This window comes from Ricinus communis, chromosome 6, assembly GCF_019578655.1.
Source record: "Ricinus communis isolate WT05 ecotype wild-type chromosome 6, ASM1957865v1, whole genome shotgun sequence".
Classification (NCBI taxonomy): domain Eukaryota; kingdom Viridiplantae; phylum Streptophyta; class Magnoliopsida; order Malpighiales; family Euphorbiaceae; genus Ricinus; species Ricinus communis.
Genome location: NC_063261.1, coordinates 12,837,101 through 12,855,301, shown reverse-complemented (window position 1 = coordinate 12,855,301; position 18,201 = coordinate 12,837,101). Strand labels below are relative to the sequence as shown.

Below are 18,201 nucleotides of genomic sequence, written 5' to 3'. Positions count from 1 at the left end.
TTATTTTGTTGTTTAATAATGGAATAATTAAAAAAAAGTATGTAAACTTATTAAGATTTAAAAATTAAGTGTTTAAATTTTTATAAGTTATATTTAATAAATAAAATTAAAAAAATATTAACATTTAAGTATATGAAATCGATCACCTCTATAAAAGAAGCTGAATAATTACAAAACTGATATGAACTAATAAAAATTTAACAATCAAGTATTTAAACTTTTTAAAGTTATAATTTGGCGTGCATGCAAATCTAGTAAATATTTAAATTCTTATGTATATAGCAGGTCAATAGCAATTATCTTAAAACAAATAAAATCAATCATTATTGAGGATGATAATCTTGACTATAATATTAATTATTATTATTTATATTTATGACATGTATAGTATTTATTTTTATAATTTTTATTGTTTAAACAAAATATTTTCTCTCTTTTATGTAAATATTATGAGTTAAATACTATTTACTTCATGAAATTTGGTCTAATACATAGGTCAGTTCCTGCACTCATTTTCGTTATATTAAATCCCTTTGAATTTTAATAAAATTAACTACTACTCCTTCCATGTTAATCGGATGGGTAATGTTCAACTTGTGTAATTAAAACTACCAATTTTTTCGAGCATTATTCTTTAATACTATAAATTTAAATTATTATATGAAATAAATGTGTTTAGTTAAATTCTTTATCGGACACTGAAATCAAATTATACAAAAAGTGAGACTTTATTTATATTAAATTGTAAGTAAAAGAAAATTAAGTGTTTTAAAAAATTTAAAATTTTATCGTATTAAATTGTACAAAATTAAAAAATCAAAGTAAATTAAAAGATATTAATTATTATTTTGTTAGACTCTAGAACTAATTTGTACTTTAATAAAAAATTGATTTTGAATAAATTTAATATTTAATAGTAAATTAAAAATTAAATTATAATCATTTTTATTAATTATCTTGATATTTTATTATTTTAATATAATAAAAAAATTAATAGAAAATAATTTATATATTAAACCAAATCTCAAAGAAGGAGAGCAACCTCATTCTCTTTCTAACTAATGTTTATTTATTTATTTTTAGTAAAAACTAATACAAAATTTGTTAATTAGAGATAGAAAAATGATAAAACTAGGAGTAAATAAAGAAAAAGGAATCAAATTATCAAATTGAATACAAAAAGTGGTTAATTAAACCTATGAATACGGTTTAATTTTAAAACCGATGGTTAACCAAACAAAATACTTATATTCACACACGTTTTATACACTACATATAGGAAATGTTATGATTAAACAAATATTTCTATTTTCCAACTATAATAAAATTGATACTTTATAGCACGTGCGACTGTACATATATTTATTCTTCCTTTTCTTTAGTTGTTAGCTTGTAATTAGGTTGTTGGGTCAGCAAGTCTTTACTTTCTCTTTCATTAGTTGTTGTACTCGTAGATATAAGTAACTAGTTGGAGTTCCTTTACTTTTGTATCAAATATTATTTTTTCTTGTTATGAATATAATTTCACATTCACAATTCTTTATATTATCATAGCTTAATTCTTTTCTATTTTTCTGAAGAAATAAATAGTTAATACCCTCTCTCGAATTTCATCTTTTAGCCAAACAAATTAGTTTTCTTGAATCCTTGTAACTTTCTGATATTGTTACATATCTTTGTTTTGCAAATTGTTGGTTGGTTGTTTCTAGATCTAGAAATTTTCTTGGTTATTTTCTTGCTGTCCGAACAAAGTTTTTTCTTCCTTTTTACTTGAATGGCTAATCAAGTTAGAGCATAAGATTTACCTTTGAGTCCTTATTATCTACATCCTAATGAGAATCCTTTTCTGGTTCTTGTGTCCTCTTTACTCACTAGATCGAATTATTACTCCTAGTCAAGAGGAATGAAGCTTGTTATTGTCTAAAAATAAGTTAAAGTTTGTGGATGGATCGATTAAGATGCTTGACAAAGAAAATACTTTGTTTCCAGCTTGTGAAAGATGTAATACTATGGTGTTGTCATGGTTGATTAAGTCTTTGTCAACGTCCATTGCACAAAGTGCTATTTCATTAGATTTTGATTTAGATGTTTGGACAGATCTTAGAGATCGTATCTCATAAGGAGATTCTATGTGTATAACAGACTTACTAGAGGAGACTTATTCTTTTAAGCAAGGATCTTTAATAGTTATTGAGTATTTCACTCAACTCAAGATACTATGGGATGAATTTATGAGTTTGAGGCTAATGCCAAGTTGTTCTTGTGAACCTTCCTGTGACTGTCTAGCTTTTTCCACAGTAAAGAACTACGTGCAAAGTGGTTGTGTTATTCGAATTCTGAAAAGTCTTAATGAAACCTTTTCAAATGTGAAGTCGCTAATCCTTATAATGGAACCATTACCTTCCGTTAATAAGGTATTTTCCTTGGTTGTACAGCATGAATGTTAAGTATATCTCTTAATCTAATTATAACTGCTGATCCAACTGCCTTTTACAGTAATAAGATTTTTGAAACTGGAGAGGTTAATGCTGCATATAATAGTAGAACTCCTAGTTTTAATGCTCATAAACGTTTTGGCTTTAGCAGCAACAATGCTGCTAAACTACCTTAATGTACATATTGTATTACTTAGGGCACAGTGTTCAAAGTTATTATAAAAAGCATAGATATCCCCTAGTTTTACTAGTTATAAGGGAAGAGGAACAGGAGTGGTTGGATCTGCAAATTAAGTTGATAGTTATTATCAAATTTTGATGTTAGATTTGCACCTGCTTAATTACGAAAAATTTTAATCATGCCTTCTCTACTGGATCTGAGTCTCAGCACTCAAGTAATTCAGTTTCTCAACATTCACCTACTTTCACTCAAGATCAGTATATAAAGCTTCTTTCCTTAATCCAACAAGTATCAAATCCTGTTGTTAACAACTCAGGTCATCAAGTCAATGTTTTGACTTCTCATTTTACTCCTACTACTGAATCAGGTATCATCACATGCTTTAGTTTTGTTCAATCTCAAGATTTGTTTAACACATGGATTCTGGATACAGGTGCTACAGACTATATTACATGTTCATTAGCCAATTTTCAATTTTCTTCTCTTATTGATCATATATTAATTGGATTGCCAAATGGCATATAAAGTCAAGGAAACTCATATAGGCACCACTCAACTTACTTCTACCTTGATTCTATAAAATGTTCTTTTATGTACCGAATATTTTTCCTTTAACCTTGTTTTTGTTAGCAGACTGATTACTACTCTTTCTTGTTGTTTAATTTTTCAATTTATTCAGGACATCAAGTGATGGAAGATGATTAGATTAGCTGAAGAGAGGAGCGGGTTATATCATTTGCTTCCTTCTTGTACAAATTTCTTTTCTGTTAATTATATTACTAGTGCTAATAAACCTAGTAATCTTTAGCACTAAAAGCTTGGCCATGCTTCTATTAACAAAATAAAGATGTTAACAAATATAAATCCTAGTGAACTTACTCAGCATGTTGATCATTATGACATTTGTTAAATTGCAAAGCAAAGAAAATTTTCTTTTCCTTTGAGTTCTTCAGACTTTAATGCTTGTTTTGATCGGGTTCAAATGGATGTTTGAGGTCCCTTTTCTTCTCCTTCTTTCTATAGTCATCATTATTTTCTTACCATATTTGATGATCATAGTAGGTATACATGGGTTTTTCTCATAAAGTCCAAATCTGAAACACGTTCTTTAATTGAAATTTTTTATGTTTTGTCCAAACTTAGTTTTCCATTAACATCAAAGCCATTAGAACAATTAATTTTGTTGAGTTTAATATGACTTCTTTCTTCTTTTCTAAGGGAATTATGCATCAAAGATCTTGTATTTACAGGCCTCAGCAACATGGTATTGTTGAGCAAGAGGAGCAATATATACTAAATGTTGCTCGAGCTTTGAGAAGTCAAGCTCACTTACCTATTAAATTTTGGTCTGATTGCATTACTCATGTTGTTTATCTCATAAACAGTACTCATTCTCCTATTATTAGCAATAAAACACCCTTTGAGCTATTATTTCATAAGCCTCATGTTCTTGATCATTTAAGGTTGGTTGCTTATGTTTTATTTTTACTCTTGATCATTCTTAGACCAATTTTGATCTAAGAGCAGAAAAGTGTATTTTCATTGCTTTCTCCCTTGGTATTAAAGGTTATCCTGTGTATGATTTTACTTTTCATCAGATTTCTATTTCTCGAAATGTTTTTTCTAAATATGTGTTTCCTTTTGCCAATTACCTTTCCACTTCTTTTCCTGCTGTTTTTTTGTGATTCTTCTCATTTTTCTGATCCTCGTTCTAATGATAGTCTTCTCTCATTTTTCATCTACTTCAACTCCATCAGATGATATTAATGCTCCATCTTCAAATCTAAGTTCAACTTCTTTTCCTGCATCTTAGCCACCACTTTGAAAGTAAACTAGAATTACAACTACCACTTCGTATTTAGAAGACTACCAATACCAATTATCTCACCAAACTCGAACCAGACCTCATTATATTTCTGTTTTTCTTTATTATTCTCACGTTTTACCTTCCTATCAAACCTTTTCCTTCAACTTTACCACCTATTCAGAACCTAAGTTACAATGATGCCATTAAACCTGATAGTTGGAAACAAGCAATGAACTCTGAGATTGCAGCTTTACAGCAAAACCGTACTTGGGACATTGTTTCTTTATCTAATGGCAAACAACTGATAAGTTCTAAATGGGTCAATAAGCTAAAGTTGAAACTTACTCAGGCCTTGCTTTAGGTTGGTTTTTCTCATACTATTGCTAACCCTTCATTGTTTGTTAAACGTGCTGGTGATTCCTTTATAGCCTTTCTTATTTACGTTGATAATGTGATTTTGGCTAGTAACAACATGTTTGAGATCCAACTTGTCAAGTCTCACCTCCATAATCATTTCAAGATAAAGGAGTTTGATGTTTTGAAATACATTCTTGGATTAGAAGTGGCTCGAATGAGTAAGGGTATCAGCTTGTGCCAATGTAAATATGCCCTTGACATTCTTACCGATACTAGTTCTCTAGGTAGCAAGCTTGCCTCCGCCCGAATGGTGCATGGTACTAAGTTAACTGCTTCTGGTTCTTTTCTTCTAGAAAGCTCCTCCTACAGGAGATTGGTAGGGCGTCTCTCGTATCTAACTATAACAAGATCTGACTTAAGCTTTTATGTGCATTAATTGTCTCAGTTCCTTAAGCATCCAACTAAGAAGCATCTCACTGCTACTCATACATCACAGGTTTTGGCACCCCCTTTGCTAATGCCCTCATCTCCTAGAAATCCAAGAAATAATAGAAAATGTCAAGGTCCTCTTCTAAAGCTGAGTACAGGGCTCTAGCCTCTGTTACTTGTGAAGTCCAATGGTTGTCATATTTGCTTTGAGACCTTGGCATTCTTCACTCTTATCTTGCCCTGTTATACTGTGACAATCGTTATGCTGTCCAAATTGTTGAAATCTCAGTTTTTCATGAGCGTACCAAACATATAGAGCTTGGTTGTCGTATTGTTCGTGAGAAAGTTCAAGGAACCGTCATATGCCTCCTCCTTGTGACTTCTAATAATCAATTGGCAGATTTTCTTACCAAACCTTTGGCCATTCTAGTGTTTCTTTCTTCACTATCCAAGCTGGGCATGCTTAACATTCATGCTCCAGCTTGAAGGGGGCTAATAGGATTAATGCTTTATAACACGTCCAACTGCACATATATTTATTCTTCCTTTTCATTGGTTGTTAGCTTGTAACTAACTTATTGAGTCATCAAGTCTTTATTTTCTCTTTCAGCAGTTGTTGTACTTGTAGATGTAAGTAACTAGCTGGAGTTCCTTTGCTTTTGTATCAAGTATTATTTTTCTTCTTTTGAATATAATTTCACATTCACAAATCCTTTAGACTATATAAATTAGTATATTATATAACTAGTTTAAAAAAAAAATACTATATTGATAATAATAATACATATAATTTTATATGAGTGATAATAAATATTGAAAAAACTGAATTAAATAATTGAATCGATTAAAAAATTAGGCCGATATAAATAGTTGATTTTATAAAATTGCTTAATAGTGTAGCTAACCGGCGGTAGTCATTCATAGAACAAAAAAAATTAATGTGTTGGCTCCAAATTGGATTTGCGGGTGTACCATGTGTGTGTACATGGACTGTATGATTGATTGTGCTTCTAACCTCTATCCAAGAACGAATGTGGATTTTAAATGTCTTTAGCCACAATTTGTTTGATGTTCTACTTAATGGACACAAATTACTGTAAATGTAAATAAAACTGCTGGAATAAAATTACTTGAGAGTTTCAAAGTTACAAAGAAAGCTTGAATGCATACAAAAATACAAAGAGTTTGTTGTTCTTGAGTTTGTTTGATTTTTTTGTATGTGATTGTTGTATTTCCTACACCTCTGTAACTTCCACAAGTATATCTGCAAATGATAAACCACTTGTTCGACTTGAAGAATGGCCGGTCTTTTTTCTTCTTTTGTCAACATTTATACAACGAACCAAAATTTCAAGAGTAATTGTCATAGAGAGAGTTTTCAAATAACTTTCTATTTGAATCTTCCTTCCTCCCATTTTGTATTAAAAATAATTACTATTCACATAATTAAAATAATTATTTTAATTAATTATTTCTATGGGTCGAGCTTAATTTTGGAATATACTCCGTCTTTTTTCTTCTTTTGTCAACATTTATACCACGAACCAAAATTTCAAAAGTAATCGCCATGGAGAAAGTTTTTAAATAACATTCTATTTGAATCTCCTTTTCTCCTATTTTGTATTAAAAATAATTACTATTCACATAATTAAAATAATTATTTTAATTAATTATTTCTATGGGTCGAGCTTAATTTTGGAATATACTCCATCATTATTCTAAGTTCAATTTATTTTTTTATTGAGTTGAAAAAATATGGTATAAACACAAAGAAACGAAAGAAATCAGTTAAATATACATTTTAAATTCTTTTAGCTCGTATTGTAAAGATATCCTGCAATATCTTTGTATCTATTATCTCTCTTCCTCCCATATTCATGGAGTATGGCAACAAGAGAATATAGATACAATGACATTGCAGTAGCTAGAATAAAACCAACTGCACCAGCTACCTAACCTGGAGGAACCATAGTATCCCAGAATTTTCCCAGTACATAGGCACTCGATACCAGTTGTAAACACAGAACCCATTTGGAAACATGAATCTGTATATTCCAGGAGACAAGAAACTAATAAGCTTCAATATCTTAAATTAATGTTTAAATATTGAAAGAGTACCAAGAGACACAAATACCTTCTCTAGTCATTACTGATACAGAGGCAACAAGATGGAAACGTTTGACAAATACCCAAATTAAGACAAAACATATCTGAAGAGTGTACTTTTTCTTCTTGGAAAATACTTAAAATAATGAATCGTTTATGTATTGAATACTTATAAAATAAAAACAGAAGAAATTGAAGTAATGAGTCACTATATTTATTATTGTTTCCTTTTCCTAGTGTAAATAAAGATCAGTCCTTTCTCCTTTTGTTTAGTTACATGTTCAACTATAAACATCCTTTCAGCAAAACAAACTCTAAAAATGGATTTTATATCAGGTTGGATATCTGTCAAAACATTCCAAAATTTATTTTGGGTAACCAATAACTGAAATTCTAAACAAAAGTAAACATGGAATAGAAATAGTTCTTGAATTGAACTTGTAGAACATTACACAGATGAGTTCAGAATCCATTCCTAGAACCAAACTAGTTTAATCATTGGTGCAGTGAATCTCAACGTTTGAAATTTGAGCAATCTTTGGGTACCATGCATATGGTGTTTCAGCATCTAAATCTCTGAATACTAAGATGCCAGTAGGTTGCTATTCTCTAAAAGAACTGCATAAGACAGCTTGTTGATTCAACTGACAAATCATGATCAAGAAGGTAAGTAAATCTCGACGATCATGTAATCAATAACGATGGCCTCCACCACACAGATTGATGAATGAATTCTGAAAAACAATAGATCAGATGAACACCACTTAGTTGTTTTTTCCCAAGTTAATGGATCATCACAAACAAAAAAAGAAAAAAACAGAAGTTAATAGACCGCCACAGCTCACCGTGTTAACTCCTCTTGATGATAAACGATTACCAACTTCCTTCCCATCTTCCCTTCTGAAAGAGATGTCAACTAGCAGCTTTAATAAATTCTGAAAGCAATCCTAACATAGTCATCACCAAAGGTGTCCTGCAATCCTGCACTGTTGACAAGCAGCAACTAGCAAGAAAGAGGAACATTCCATGCCAAACAGATCATGCTTCTTGTAGTGAGAAGCTTTGAAATAACTATAAACTGGGGCAACCTCTGTATATTGTTTTCCTGCAAAAACAAATTAAATGAACTCAATTCTTGGGGTTGTTTGATGTTTTAACTTGTTTGTGTGCAAGTAAATAGAGTATAAAGACGAAAAAGCGATCACTGGAAAACTAAAATGTATGTCAAGTAATTAAGAATTAAAAACTTTTGGCGTAGATTGATAAATGACAAAACCTACAAAACTAGGCAATGAAAGCCATCCTAAAGTTTTGAAGCTGCATAACAATTGATTATAAGAGGATGAGAACAGAAAAATTATTAGAAAAAGGCAGAGCAAGACTTAATTGTTGCAAATCAAATTGACTATCAGGTGCACAAGTTTTTATTGCAACAAAATAATTCTCACCTTCATCATCTTTTGGATTTAAGAAAGACCACCGCAAGACATATTTATACCTGCAACATGCAAATAAAATAAGAGAAACAAACATGTCAAGATACAAAGATTTTTTTAAAGAGAAAAGTAGACTGGGTCTTTCAAGTACAGGGGAAGAACAAAAGAAAAGTGAAATGAGGACAATGAATGAGAGAAGAACAAACCTGATATAAAAAAAAGAAACTGAAAAATGTCCAAATAAATCTTCTAGTCACAGTTCGTAGTAGCCCTTCAATTGAATCCATCTCCCATCAATTTTGATATTTGGAATATGAGCAATCTTGGACCAATCCTCTCCCTTATTGTTACTGCATTTCTGTGAAAGAAGAGGACATTCATTGATCTCCAAATGTCGCAATGTCGTGAGGCCACTGATCCACTCGGGTAAAGTCCCCAAAATGGGACAACTACAGATTTCGAGTTGTTGCAAAGTGGTAACATGTTGAAGGCCTTGATGCAGTGACACCAACTTCGCTAGATTTACAATGCGAAGCTTCCTGAGGCTTCTGAGGCACTGCCACTGCTCTGATGATAAATCTAGCTCCTTACAAGCCCTGATGATAAGAACCTCAAGAGAGGTCAAATGTTGCATATCATGAGATAGAGTGGTTATTCTTGGACAATCTATGATATCCAGCTGTTGCAGGGAAGTGAGATTTTGCAGCAACTCATCTGGTAGAAAGTCTAGATCCTCTATTTTCTGAATACTCAATTCTTTCAATTGTACGAGAGAAGGAGACAGAGAAGAAGAAGAACAAGAAGAAGAGGCAGATTGTGGCAGCAAAAGTTTCAACTTTAACATGTCCTTCATCGACTTGATGCTGGTATTTTGAAATACCATCCTTTCCACAGTTGGAATCAGTGGCATTGAAGTCAAATTAGGACAAGACTTGATTTCAAAATAAGCAAGACAATGAAACTGGAATAACTCAGGCGCTGATGTATCAGTCCTACACCATCCCTTCAGATTAGGACAATTTCTGAGCCATAGCTTCTCTAGGGAAGGGAAAAATAATGCCGGTCCTGACTCTGCACGATCATAAGTTATCCCACTCTCAATGTACTTCAAATCATTTAATTTATCAAGTGTCAAATGTTTAAGAGAAGGGAACTGATCTAGAGGTGGGAGATTTTGGCAGTTTATGCAGTTATCAATTCGAAGTTCCACCAAACTAGTGAGTGAAGCAACCCAGCTTGGAAACCTCAATCTTCCCCACCCACGCACGTCTAGCCATTGGAGATTCTCGTGTGGCTGTAGCTCTTCCAATGACACGTCATCATTTGAACCACTTGCAGTATTATCATCCTCATCACCTGATTTCCATGTCAGTTTCAATGTTTGAAGGTGCTGCTTCTCTTTCAGATTAGCTGTCCTAAACTCTGATGCTGGATTTTTCACATTCTGCAGATTCATGATTTCTAGCAATCCTCTCAAATTATTCAAATCGCATAACTCGCCAAGTCCACTAACATGCTTGGAGACGCCATCATCTTTGGCCACTAGGAATCTCGACAAGTAGCTAAGGGAAGTCAATTGACCAAGCCCAGGGGGCATGTGAGTCAAACCATCACATTTCCAAAGGTCAAGATGCATCAGATCCACCAACTTCTTGATGTCCTTAGGCAGTTGCTTCAGCCTTCTCAATCCTGCTAGTTTGAGCACTTGCAGGTTTTGCAGTTTAGTTATGGAATCAGGAAGTGTCTCAATTCGTGTATTGTATGAAAGATCAAGAAATCTTATATGCTTCAACTTCTCAAGGGAACGAGGAACCATCACAATTCCAGAATTGTGTGCATCTAATGCCCTTACTCTCCTTAAATTGGAAATGATTTCAAGGCCTTGGTTTTTATTTCCATTATACCCCGGTTCATTTGACAAGAAAAAAGTCCGCATTTTTCTTACATCTAGCAAACTGGGAAGCATAGCTCCCTTACAATAATCAATCGATACATGTCGAGTTCCTTTACTGACATATTTCACATTTGAAGATGATAAATTACTTCCTGAACCAACCACTGACCAACAAAGATCATGCATAAGATCATGTATTCTACATATATTAATATTTCCAAAATGATCCTTCTCTACTTCTTGGAAAAAAGACCTCCAAAGAAGATCATTAAAATATTCAAAGCCAACATCTTCAAGACATTGACTTGGATCGGACGACTTGATATATCCTTGTGCCATCCAAAGATAAACCAATTTCTTGACATTAATCTTAGACCCTTTTGGAAATATTCTACAATAAGCAAAGCAATGTCTCAAACGTGGGGGGAGATGATCATAACTCAACTTCAAAGTGGACAAAATGTCATTCTCTTTCAGATCCACATTCGAGAGCTCCTTATTTTTGAAGGATAGCCACTCAGATGCATTCTTGAAATACAATAAGCGTCCTATTGCTCTAATGGCCAGGGGAACTCCAACATATTTCCCCACAATCTCCCTCCCGATAGCATCAAAACTAGGACTTGGCACCTTCCCTTGTTTAAATGCCATTAGTTTGAACAAAGACCAAGAGTCCATGTCAGAAAGGCCTTCTAACTCATATGGCTGATTTGTGCTAACTATCTCCGCAACCTTCTTAATTCTAGTGGTTATGATTATTCTACTTCCTCTAGCACCACCGACTAACAAATCTCTCAAACGACACCATGTCTCAAAATTATCACACCATATATCATCTAAAACAAGCAAAAATCTTTTCCCATTAATTGTCTCATGAAGACGATTTTTCAGAGTATCCATCTCAAAACTAAAACATCTATCACCAGTAACAGACTCCAAAATTTTTTGAACTATTATTTTCACATCAAAATCATCAGAAACACAAACCCAACTACTTGACTTGAAATGGGTTTTAACCCTCTCATCATTGTACACAAGTTGAGCCAAAGTGGTCTTTCCTAACCCTCCAATACCAACTATTGGAATCACTACCACATTCTCTTCATAATTAGAAGCCATCAACAACTCTATAATTGCTTGTTTATCTTCTTCTCTCCCAACAATAACTTCTGGTGGAGAGGAGTGAGTTTGCTCTCTTTCCCTAGACATGATCACATGATTGGCCTCTACTCTACGCTCCTCTAAATGAAACTTCCTATTAGCTACAATCACATCAAGTCTATCTCTAACAGCCTTAATCTTATGAGTCATTTTAAGACCAAAAGCAACCTGGTTTGAACTAGAAAAAAAACGACGTACCTCCTTAGCCATCTTATTACCAGTCACCGTTTGTTGCTGCAGAACTTCTGTAGAAAGTTCATCCAACAAGTCCTCAGCATCATAAAACACTTCCTTCAGTGAATCAACCCAAACTCTGACTTGATTACTTTTTGAGTACTGCTCCTCAGCATCAAGAAGCACAGCTTGGATCGTTGACACTGTTGTCTTGAATTTTTCAAGCTCATCTTTGACACCAATCCACATGGTATTTGCTTGAAATGGTCGCGAACCCAATTTTACAATAATCTCTGCTACAATGGTAAACAAGATTGATTCTGCCATGGCTTCTTGATGAAGAAGGTGGAAGATAAAGGTGTACAGAAGGCAAAATATGAAAGTATTGTGGGCTTCTTTTAAGGAAAGAAGTGTGGACTCACCTAAGAATTTTTTAAGAATTTATCTATAGCTATCTGTATTCATGCAGGAACATGAACATTCAGACGATGTTGCTTCGAGAAAGGGTTAACTATCAGCCCCCTAAAGTTTTGATAAGTTTCAAGTCACCCTAAAATTATTTTCTTAGGCTAATTACCTAATAAAGTTTACACTTTGATCAATGCATCCCAATTTTTCACAATAAGAGAATGAATTACACTGCTTGCTAAAGAATATAAACTTATGCTTCAAATTTTAAGTAATTTAAAAATGACACTGACTAATTCATGTGTATATTGAAAAGGAAAAGTATAAAATCTCATTATGTCATTTGACTTTTATCATAAAACGCCTTGTGATTTTTTTGAACAGTTTAATATCGTTAATAATTTATATCTAAATTCACTAACACGGCAATTCAATAATTATAGCTCGATGCCAATTGCGTGTAATTCCACCACCATTTGATTCACATCAACTTAACTTTCATTCAAAACTAATTATAAACTTTTTTATTAAATTTGGAGAAAATAATAAAAAATTTAGAGAAAATAAATTCATAATTTAACTTTTTCTTTAATTTTATTCAACTCTGATAATAATATAAAACTCTACCATTATATCTGACGAAACTAATTTTGCAGCGGTTAGATTTTTAAAAATAAATTAATGCTCAAAACTATTAATAGAATTATTAAAATTCGAATACAAATTACTAATGGTATAATTTTTAAAATGTTAAAATGTTACTGAAAAAACTACAGTACCTGTTATGTCAAAAGGTCAAATCGTAAAATAAAATTTTATACTTTTTCCTATTAAAAATGGTCAATGAATGTGAAATAAATGAAAATTTTATACTTTACCTAAGTCACTCACTCACTCTTAAAAGCATGTGTAACTATATTTGATTGAATCCTTATTCGACTACCAAACTTTGTCCAATTTTTTTTAAATTTAGACATTTAATTTCTATTTTAGACCGACATCAATCTAAATTTTATAAAATATTATTATTTTTTGGAAGAAATTAGAAACATTATTTGTTAGGAGCTCTTTTAACAAGTTCACTCTACATAATAAATTAAGTAAAAACATTATATATAGTTTTACTAGGAGGCTGCACTTGGTAAAAATTCTAGATCACATGGTATGTCGGGCCAATTACAGACTAAGACTTAAAAAATTCAAGCCTAACTGTGAATTTTTATATAACAATGATGAATATTTGTGTTACAAGAATTCTGAGTTTATTACATCTTGAGATGAAAATATATACATGTTGAGATTCTAAGTCTTCTTTCTAACGGATACTTCTCAGTTTTTTTTTGGGGAAAGGTGGAAGTGACCTTTCCTGCCTTGCAAGAAAGGATGCTCCCTTTTTCCTTGATCAGGGATGAAAGGTCTGCACAAGCAACCTAGCTTGTGCAGCCTCTGAGACCAAAAGAGCTGTTAATTTCTGTTTTCTTCAACACTCCCCCTCAAGGTGGGTTCGAATAAGTTTATCGAACCCATCTTGCTGAGAATAGAGTAATGAGTCTGATTGTTGAGAGATTTTGTGAATATGTCTGCTAACTGATCTTGACTCTTAATGTAAGACGTTTCAATTTCTCCTTTATGGACTTTTTCTCTGATAAAATGGCAATCCACTTCGATGTGCTTAGTTCGCTCGTGAAATACTGGATTGGACGCTATGTGACGGGCAGCTTGGTTATCGCAATGCATTTTCATAGGTTATGCGCTTTCAATCTTTATATCCTTGAGAACTTGTTTGATCCAAATGAGTTTACTAGCTGTGGATGCCATTACACGGTATTCGACTTCAGCACTTGATCTAGCAACCACACTTTGTTTTTTGCTTTTCCATGTTACCAGGCTTCCTCCGACAAAGACACAGAAACCAGTGGTTGACTTCCTATCACAGCTTCCAGCCCAATCTGCATCAGAAAAACTAACTATGTTAGTGGAGTTGTTTTTCTTCATCCAGATTCCTTGACCGGGTGTTCTTTTGAGATATCTAAGGATTCGGTCTATGGCGTCGAGATGGCTGGAGCGAGGAGCATGCATGAACTGACTTACCATACTAACTGCAAATGAAATGTCAGGTCTAGTGACAGTCAAATAAATCAATTTTCCTACCAGCCGCTGATAATGCCCTACATTGGTGAAGGGTTTTCCATCTTCAAGGTTGAGTTTGATTTTGGTTTCCATTGGAGTGATGGCCGGTTTAGCTCCTATTTTTCCTGTTTCCTTTAATAGGTCAAGGGTATATTTCTTTTGATATAGGAATAATCCCTTGTCAGATTTTGCCATTTCTATACCGAGGAAATAAGAAAGTTGGCCAAGGTATTTAATATCAAATTCCTTTTTAGGCTCTGTTTGACCTCTTCTATCCCCTGATTATCATTACCTGTTATTATGATGTCATCAACATACACTAGAATAACAATAGTATGTTTGTTAGTGTGTTTAACGAACATAGATGAATCCGATTCACATTTATTGAAACAAATGCTTAATAAAAAATGGATGAGTTTAGCGTACCATGCTCTCGGGGATTGTTTCAGGCCATAGATTGCCTTCTTTAGTTTACATACCAGGAAAGAATCTGAGGTTGACTTATGTTCGGGAGGTAGCTTCATGTAAACTTCCTCTTCTAGGTTTCCTTGTAAGAAGGCATTCTTGACATCCATTTGGAACAGATTCCAACCCTGATTGATTGCTATTGATAGAAGGATTCTGACCGTATTCATTTTAGCTACAGGAGCAAACGTCTCTTGATAGTCAACTCCATAAGTCTGCGTGAAACCTCGGGCTACAAGTCTTGCCTTGTATCTTTCAACAGTTCCATCACTATTGAACTTAATTTTGTAAATCCACTTACATCCCACGGGTTTTTTATTTTGTGGAAGTGGAACAATGCTCCATGTCTCATTCCTTTCTAAAGCAAGGAGTTCTTCTTCCATACCTTTACACCAAGTGGGGTCAGTGTTGGCTTCATAGAAGCTAGCGGGTTCAACGAGTTTGGAAATCTGACATAGATAGTTGCGGTATTGATTAGATAAGACATTATAGGAAATAAAATTCTGAATTGGGTATGTTACCGAATGAGACACATAGTCTTTAAATTTCACAAGAGGTCTGGTTTGTCTGGTAGATCTTCGCAAGGCAATTTCTTCTTCTGCTACTTCTTGAGATTGGTCCTCTAGAATAGGATTGTCTCCCCCTGAAGGAATTAGCCTAGAGGTGAGAGGGGACTCCCCCTGAAGCTGACAGTCCTGGTCCGAGCTGCTAAGAGGGAAATCAGAGTTAAGCGGAAATAAGGAAGGGGGAGGACCATTGGTAAAGTTTGTGCTGGTGGGAGTGGTGTAATAGGGATCATTCTCTACAAAACTGACATCACGAGAGACATAGGTTTTATGGGTCACGGGATCATAGCATTTGTATCCTTTTTAGGTGGAGGAATATCCTAAAAAGAGGGTTTTTACAGAGCTGCAGTCTAATTTATGCTGACGCTTTATATAGACATAGTAAACACAACCAAAGACTCGAAGATGACCTAAATCTATTTGGCGGCCTTTGAGAACTTCTAGAGGGCTCATGTTTTTTAAGGTGACAGAGGGTAACCGATTAATGAGATAGGTGGCAGTTAAGAGAGCATCCGACCAAAAAACAGAAGGGATATTATTTTAAAAAAGAAGGATGCGAGTGACATTGAGAAGATGTCGATTTTTGTGTTCAAAAACACCATTTTGTTCGGGAGTATTAACACATGTGGTTTGATGCAAAATTCCATTTTGTTTAAAGAAACTAGAAAAATTGTGATTTACATACTCCGTACCATTATCGGAACGAAATATTTTTAGTTTTGCATTATACTGGTTTTTTATAAAATTAAAAAATTCTTGGAATCGAGAAAAAACTTCATTTTTTTATTTTAATAAATAAATCCAGGTGTTACGAGAGTAATCATCAATGAAAGTGACAAAATATCTAAAATGATTATAGGCAGTAATGGGGGCAGGTTCCCAAACATCAGAATGAATTAAATCAAAAAGTTTTTCTGACCTACTGGAAGACAAGGAAAAAGGCAATCTTGTATGTTTGGAAAATTTACACACATCACAATTACTCGAGTTTAAATTGTAACAAAATAACTTATTTAGAACGGAGTCGGAGGGATGCCCACATCTCTGATGCATGAGCAAGCTAGGGGTGGTTGATATAAGGCATTGTGGGGAAGGACTATGAAGGTAGTAGAGGCCATTTTCTAAGTGTCCTTTACCAATCGTCTTTCCGGAATTTCGATCCTGAAAGGAGACTAAAGATGGTGAGAAAATGACATTGCAGTTCAAATTTTGAGTAATCTTACTAACAGATAACAAATTAGAATTAAATTCAGGCAGAAATAAAACATCATTAATGTTGCAATTAAATAAATTTATGGTGCCATGGCCATGAATTTTGACCTTGTTCCCGTTTGCAACGGTCACATGATGGGAATCTTTGATGGAATGAATTTTGTTTAAATTTGCAGGATCCCAAGTCATATGATCAGTAGCGCCATAGTCAATAATCCATGCATTATGATAAGATTTAGCATTATGAAACAAATTGTTTTGAACCAAACGTGACCCTTCGGGTTGTACCGACCCGAATCCATGAGGTTGCCGAATCAAGGCTTGGATTTGGGCCAGAAATTCAGTCATTTGGGCCTGACTGGTGGGCTGGGCCTGGGAGGCCGGCTGGGCTTGATGGGCCTGTGGAGCTGGATAGGTCTGCTGGGCTTGATTGGAGAATGGGCCTGGCCCATGGGCCTGCTGGCTTGATTGAAGAATGGGCCTGGCCTAGCGGAGAGGTCCAGCCCATGAAGACCATGGATCATTGGGTCAGGTCGGGTTGCCTGATTTTGTTCATTTTAGGTCGGGTCGAAGCGGGTCGGGTCGGGTTGAGAAAACCCTAGAAATTCGGGTTGCCTTTCGGGTCGGGGCGTCATATATTTTTCGGCATATGACGCCCCCATTCCCAAATAAGCTCCCACACCCTTTCTAGGGTTTTCTTCCCTTCTTATTCCGCTCCGCCCGTCTCTCCTCTCGCCTCCCTTCGAGCCAGCCCCCTCCCACCCTCTCGATGGCCTTAGCTGCGGATGGAGGTGCCAGCAGCCATCGCGGTGATGACCCTGCTTTTTGCAGTGGTCACATCACACGATGGTGCTCGGCCCTCCTCTTTGTCGGCCTTGGTCTCGACGGGTAAGGTATGAGTGGCTGTCCGTGCTTTTTGATGACTCATTCATAGTGTTCCGTCTGGTTTCTTCGTGTTGGATAGTCGCTATCACAGCGTCTATTGACGACAGCCGAGAGGCGAGGAGGATCTGAGAACGCAAGCTTTCGTAGCTTGAATTCAGGCCTCCGAGGTAGGTGTAGATCAAATCTTGTTCTGCCCTTCTTGGGAGTTCTTCTGGATCATTAGACGGAGGAAGGTAATTTTGTAACTCTTCCCATCTAATTAATATCTTCGTTGCATATTCTGTGGGATTCTTGGTTCCCTGAGTGATTTGAGAAAGTTCCTGCTTTAATCTGAAAATGTGAGCAAAATTATTTTGATGCCCGTAAAGGCCTTTTAGTTTTTCCCAGATTGCCTTTGATGACTCCATGAGTATACACAGTCGGGAAATCTGGCTTTCCATGGTATTAGTGAGCATGGACATGACTAGATGGTCATTAGTCTGCCACTCTTCCATTCTGTCCAGTTCTTCTTCTGTTGGAGCTTCTGGAATTATAGGTTTGGGTTTTGTTTATTTC

General features: G+C 34.6%; 1 protein-coding gene and 1 long non-coding RNA gene across 5 annotated transcripts; one reads left to right on the top strand and one right to left on the bottom strand.

The window, feature by feature from the left end:
• The first annotated feature begins 1,425 nt into the window (after positions 1-1,425).
• LOC125370382 lies at positions 1,426-3,560 on the top strand. Its single transcript, XR_007216287.1, has 2 exons — positions 1,426-2,414; positions 3,296-3,560. It is a non-coding gene; the product is annotated as an uncharacterized LOC125370382 (long non-coding RNA).
• Positions 3,561-7,612: 4,052 nt separating this feature from the next.
• Positions 7,613-12,440, bottom strand: LOC8278984 (putative disease resistance protein RGA4). Of its 4 annotated transcripts, XR_001535757.3 has the most exons (5): positions 8,958-12,440; positions 8,764-8,813; positions 8,592-8,632; positions 8,161-8,420; positions 7,613-8,049 (listed from the first exon to the last, which is right to left on the bottom strand). XR_001535757.3 is itself a non-coding variant. In XM_002526712.4 (2 exons), the coding sequence occupies exon 1, from the start codon at positions 12,305-12,307 to the stop codon at positions 9,005-9,007; it is 3,303 nt and encodes a 1,100-aa protein (XP_002526758.1). In that variant the 5' UTR covers positions 12,308-12,440; the 3' UTR covers positions 8,763-8,813; positions 8,958-9,004. The 4 variants fall into 4 exon arrangements, 1 of the variants encoding a protein (XP_002526758.1); XR_001535758.3 differs by lacking the exon at positions 8,592-8,632; XR_007216373.1 differs by lacking the exons at positions 7,613-8,049; positions 8,161-8,420 and having other exon boundaries at positions 8,591-8,632.
• Positions 12,441-18,201: the final 5,761 nt, after the last annotated feature.

Bases quoted from the DNA above. Each gene is read 5' to 3' on its own strand.
- LOC8278984 (XM_002526712.4), bottom strand. From the start codon at position 12,307: ATGGCAGAATCAATCTTGTTTACCATTGTAGCAGAGATTATTGTAAAA.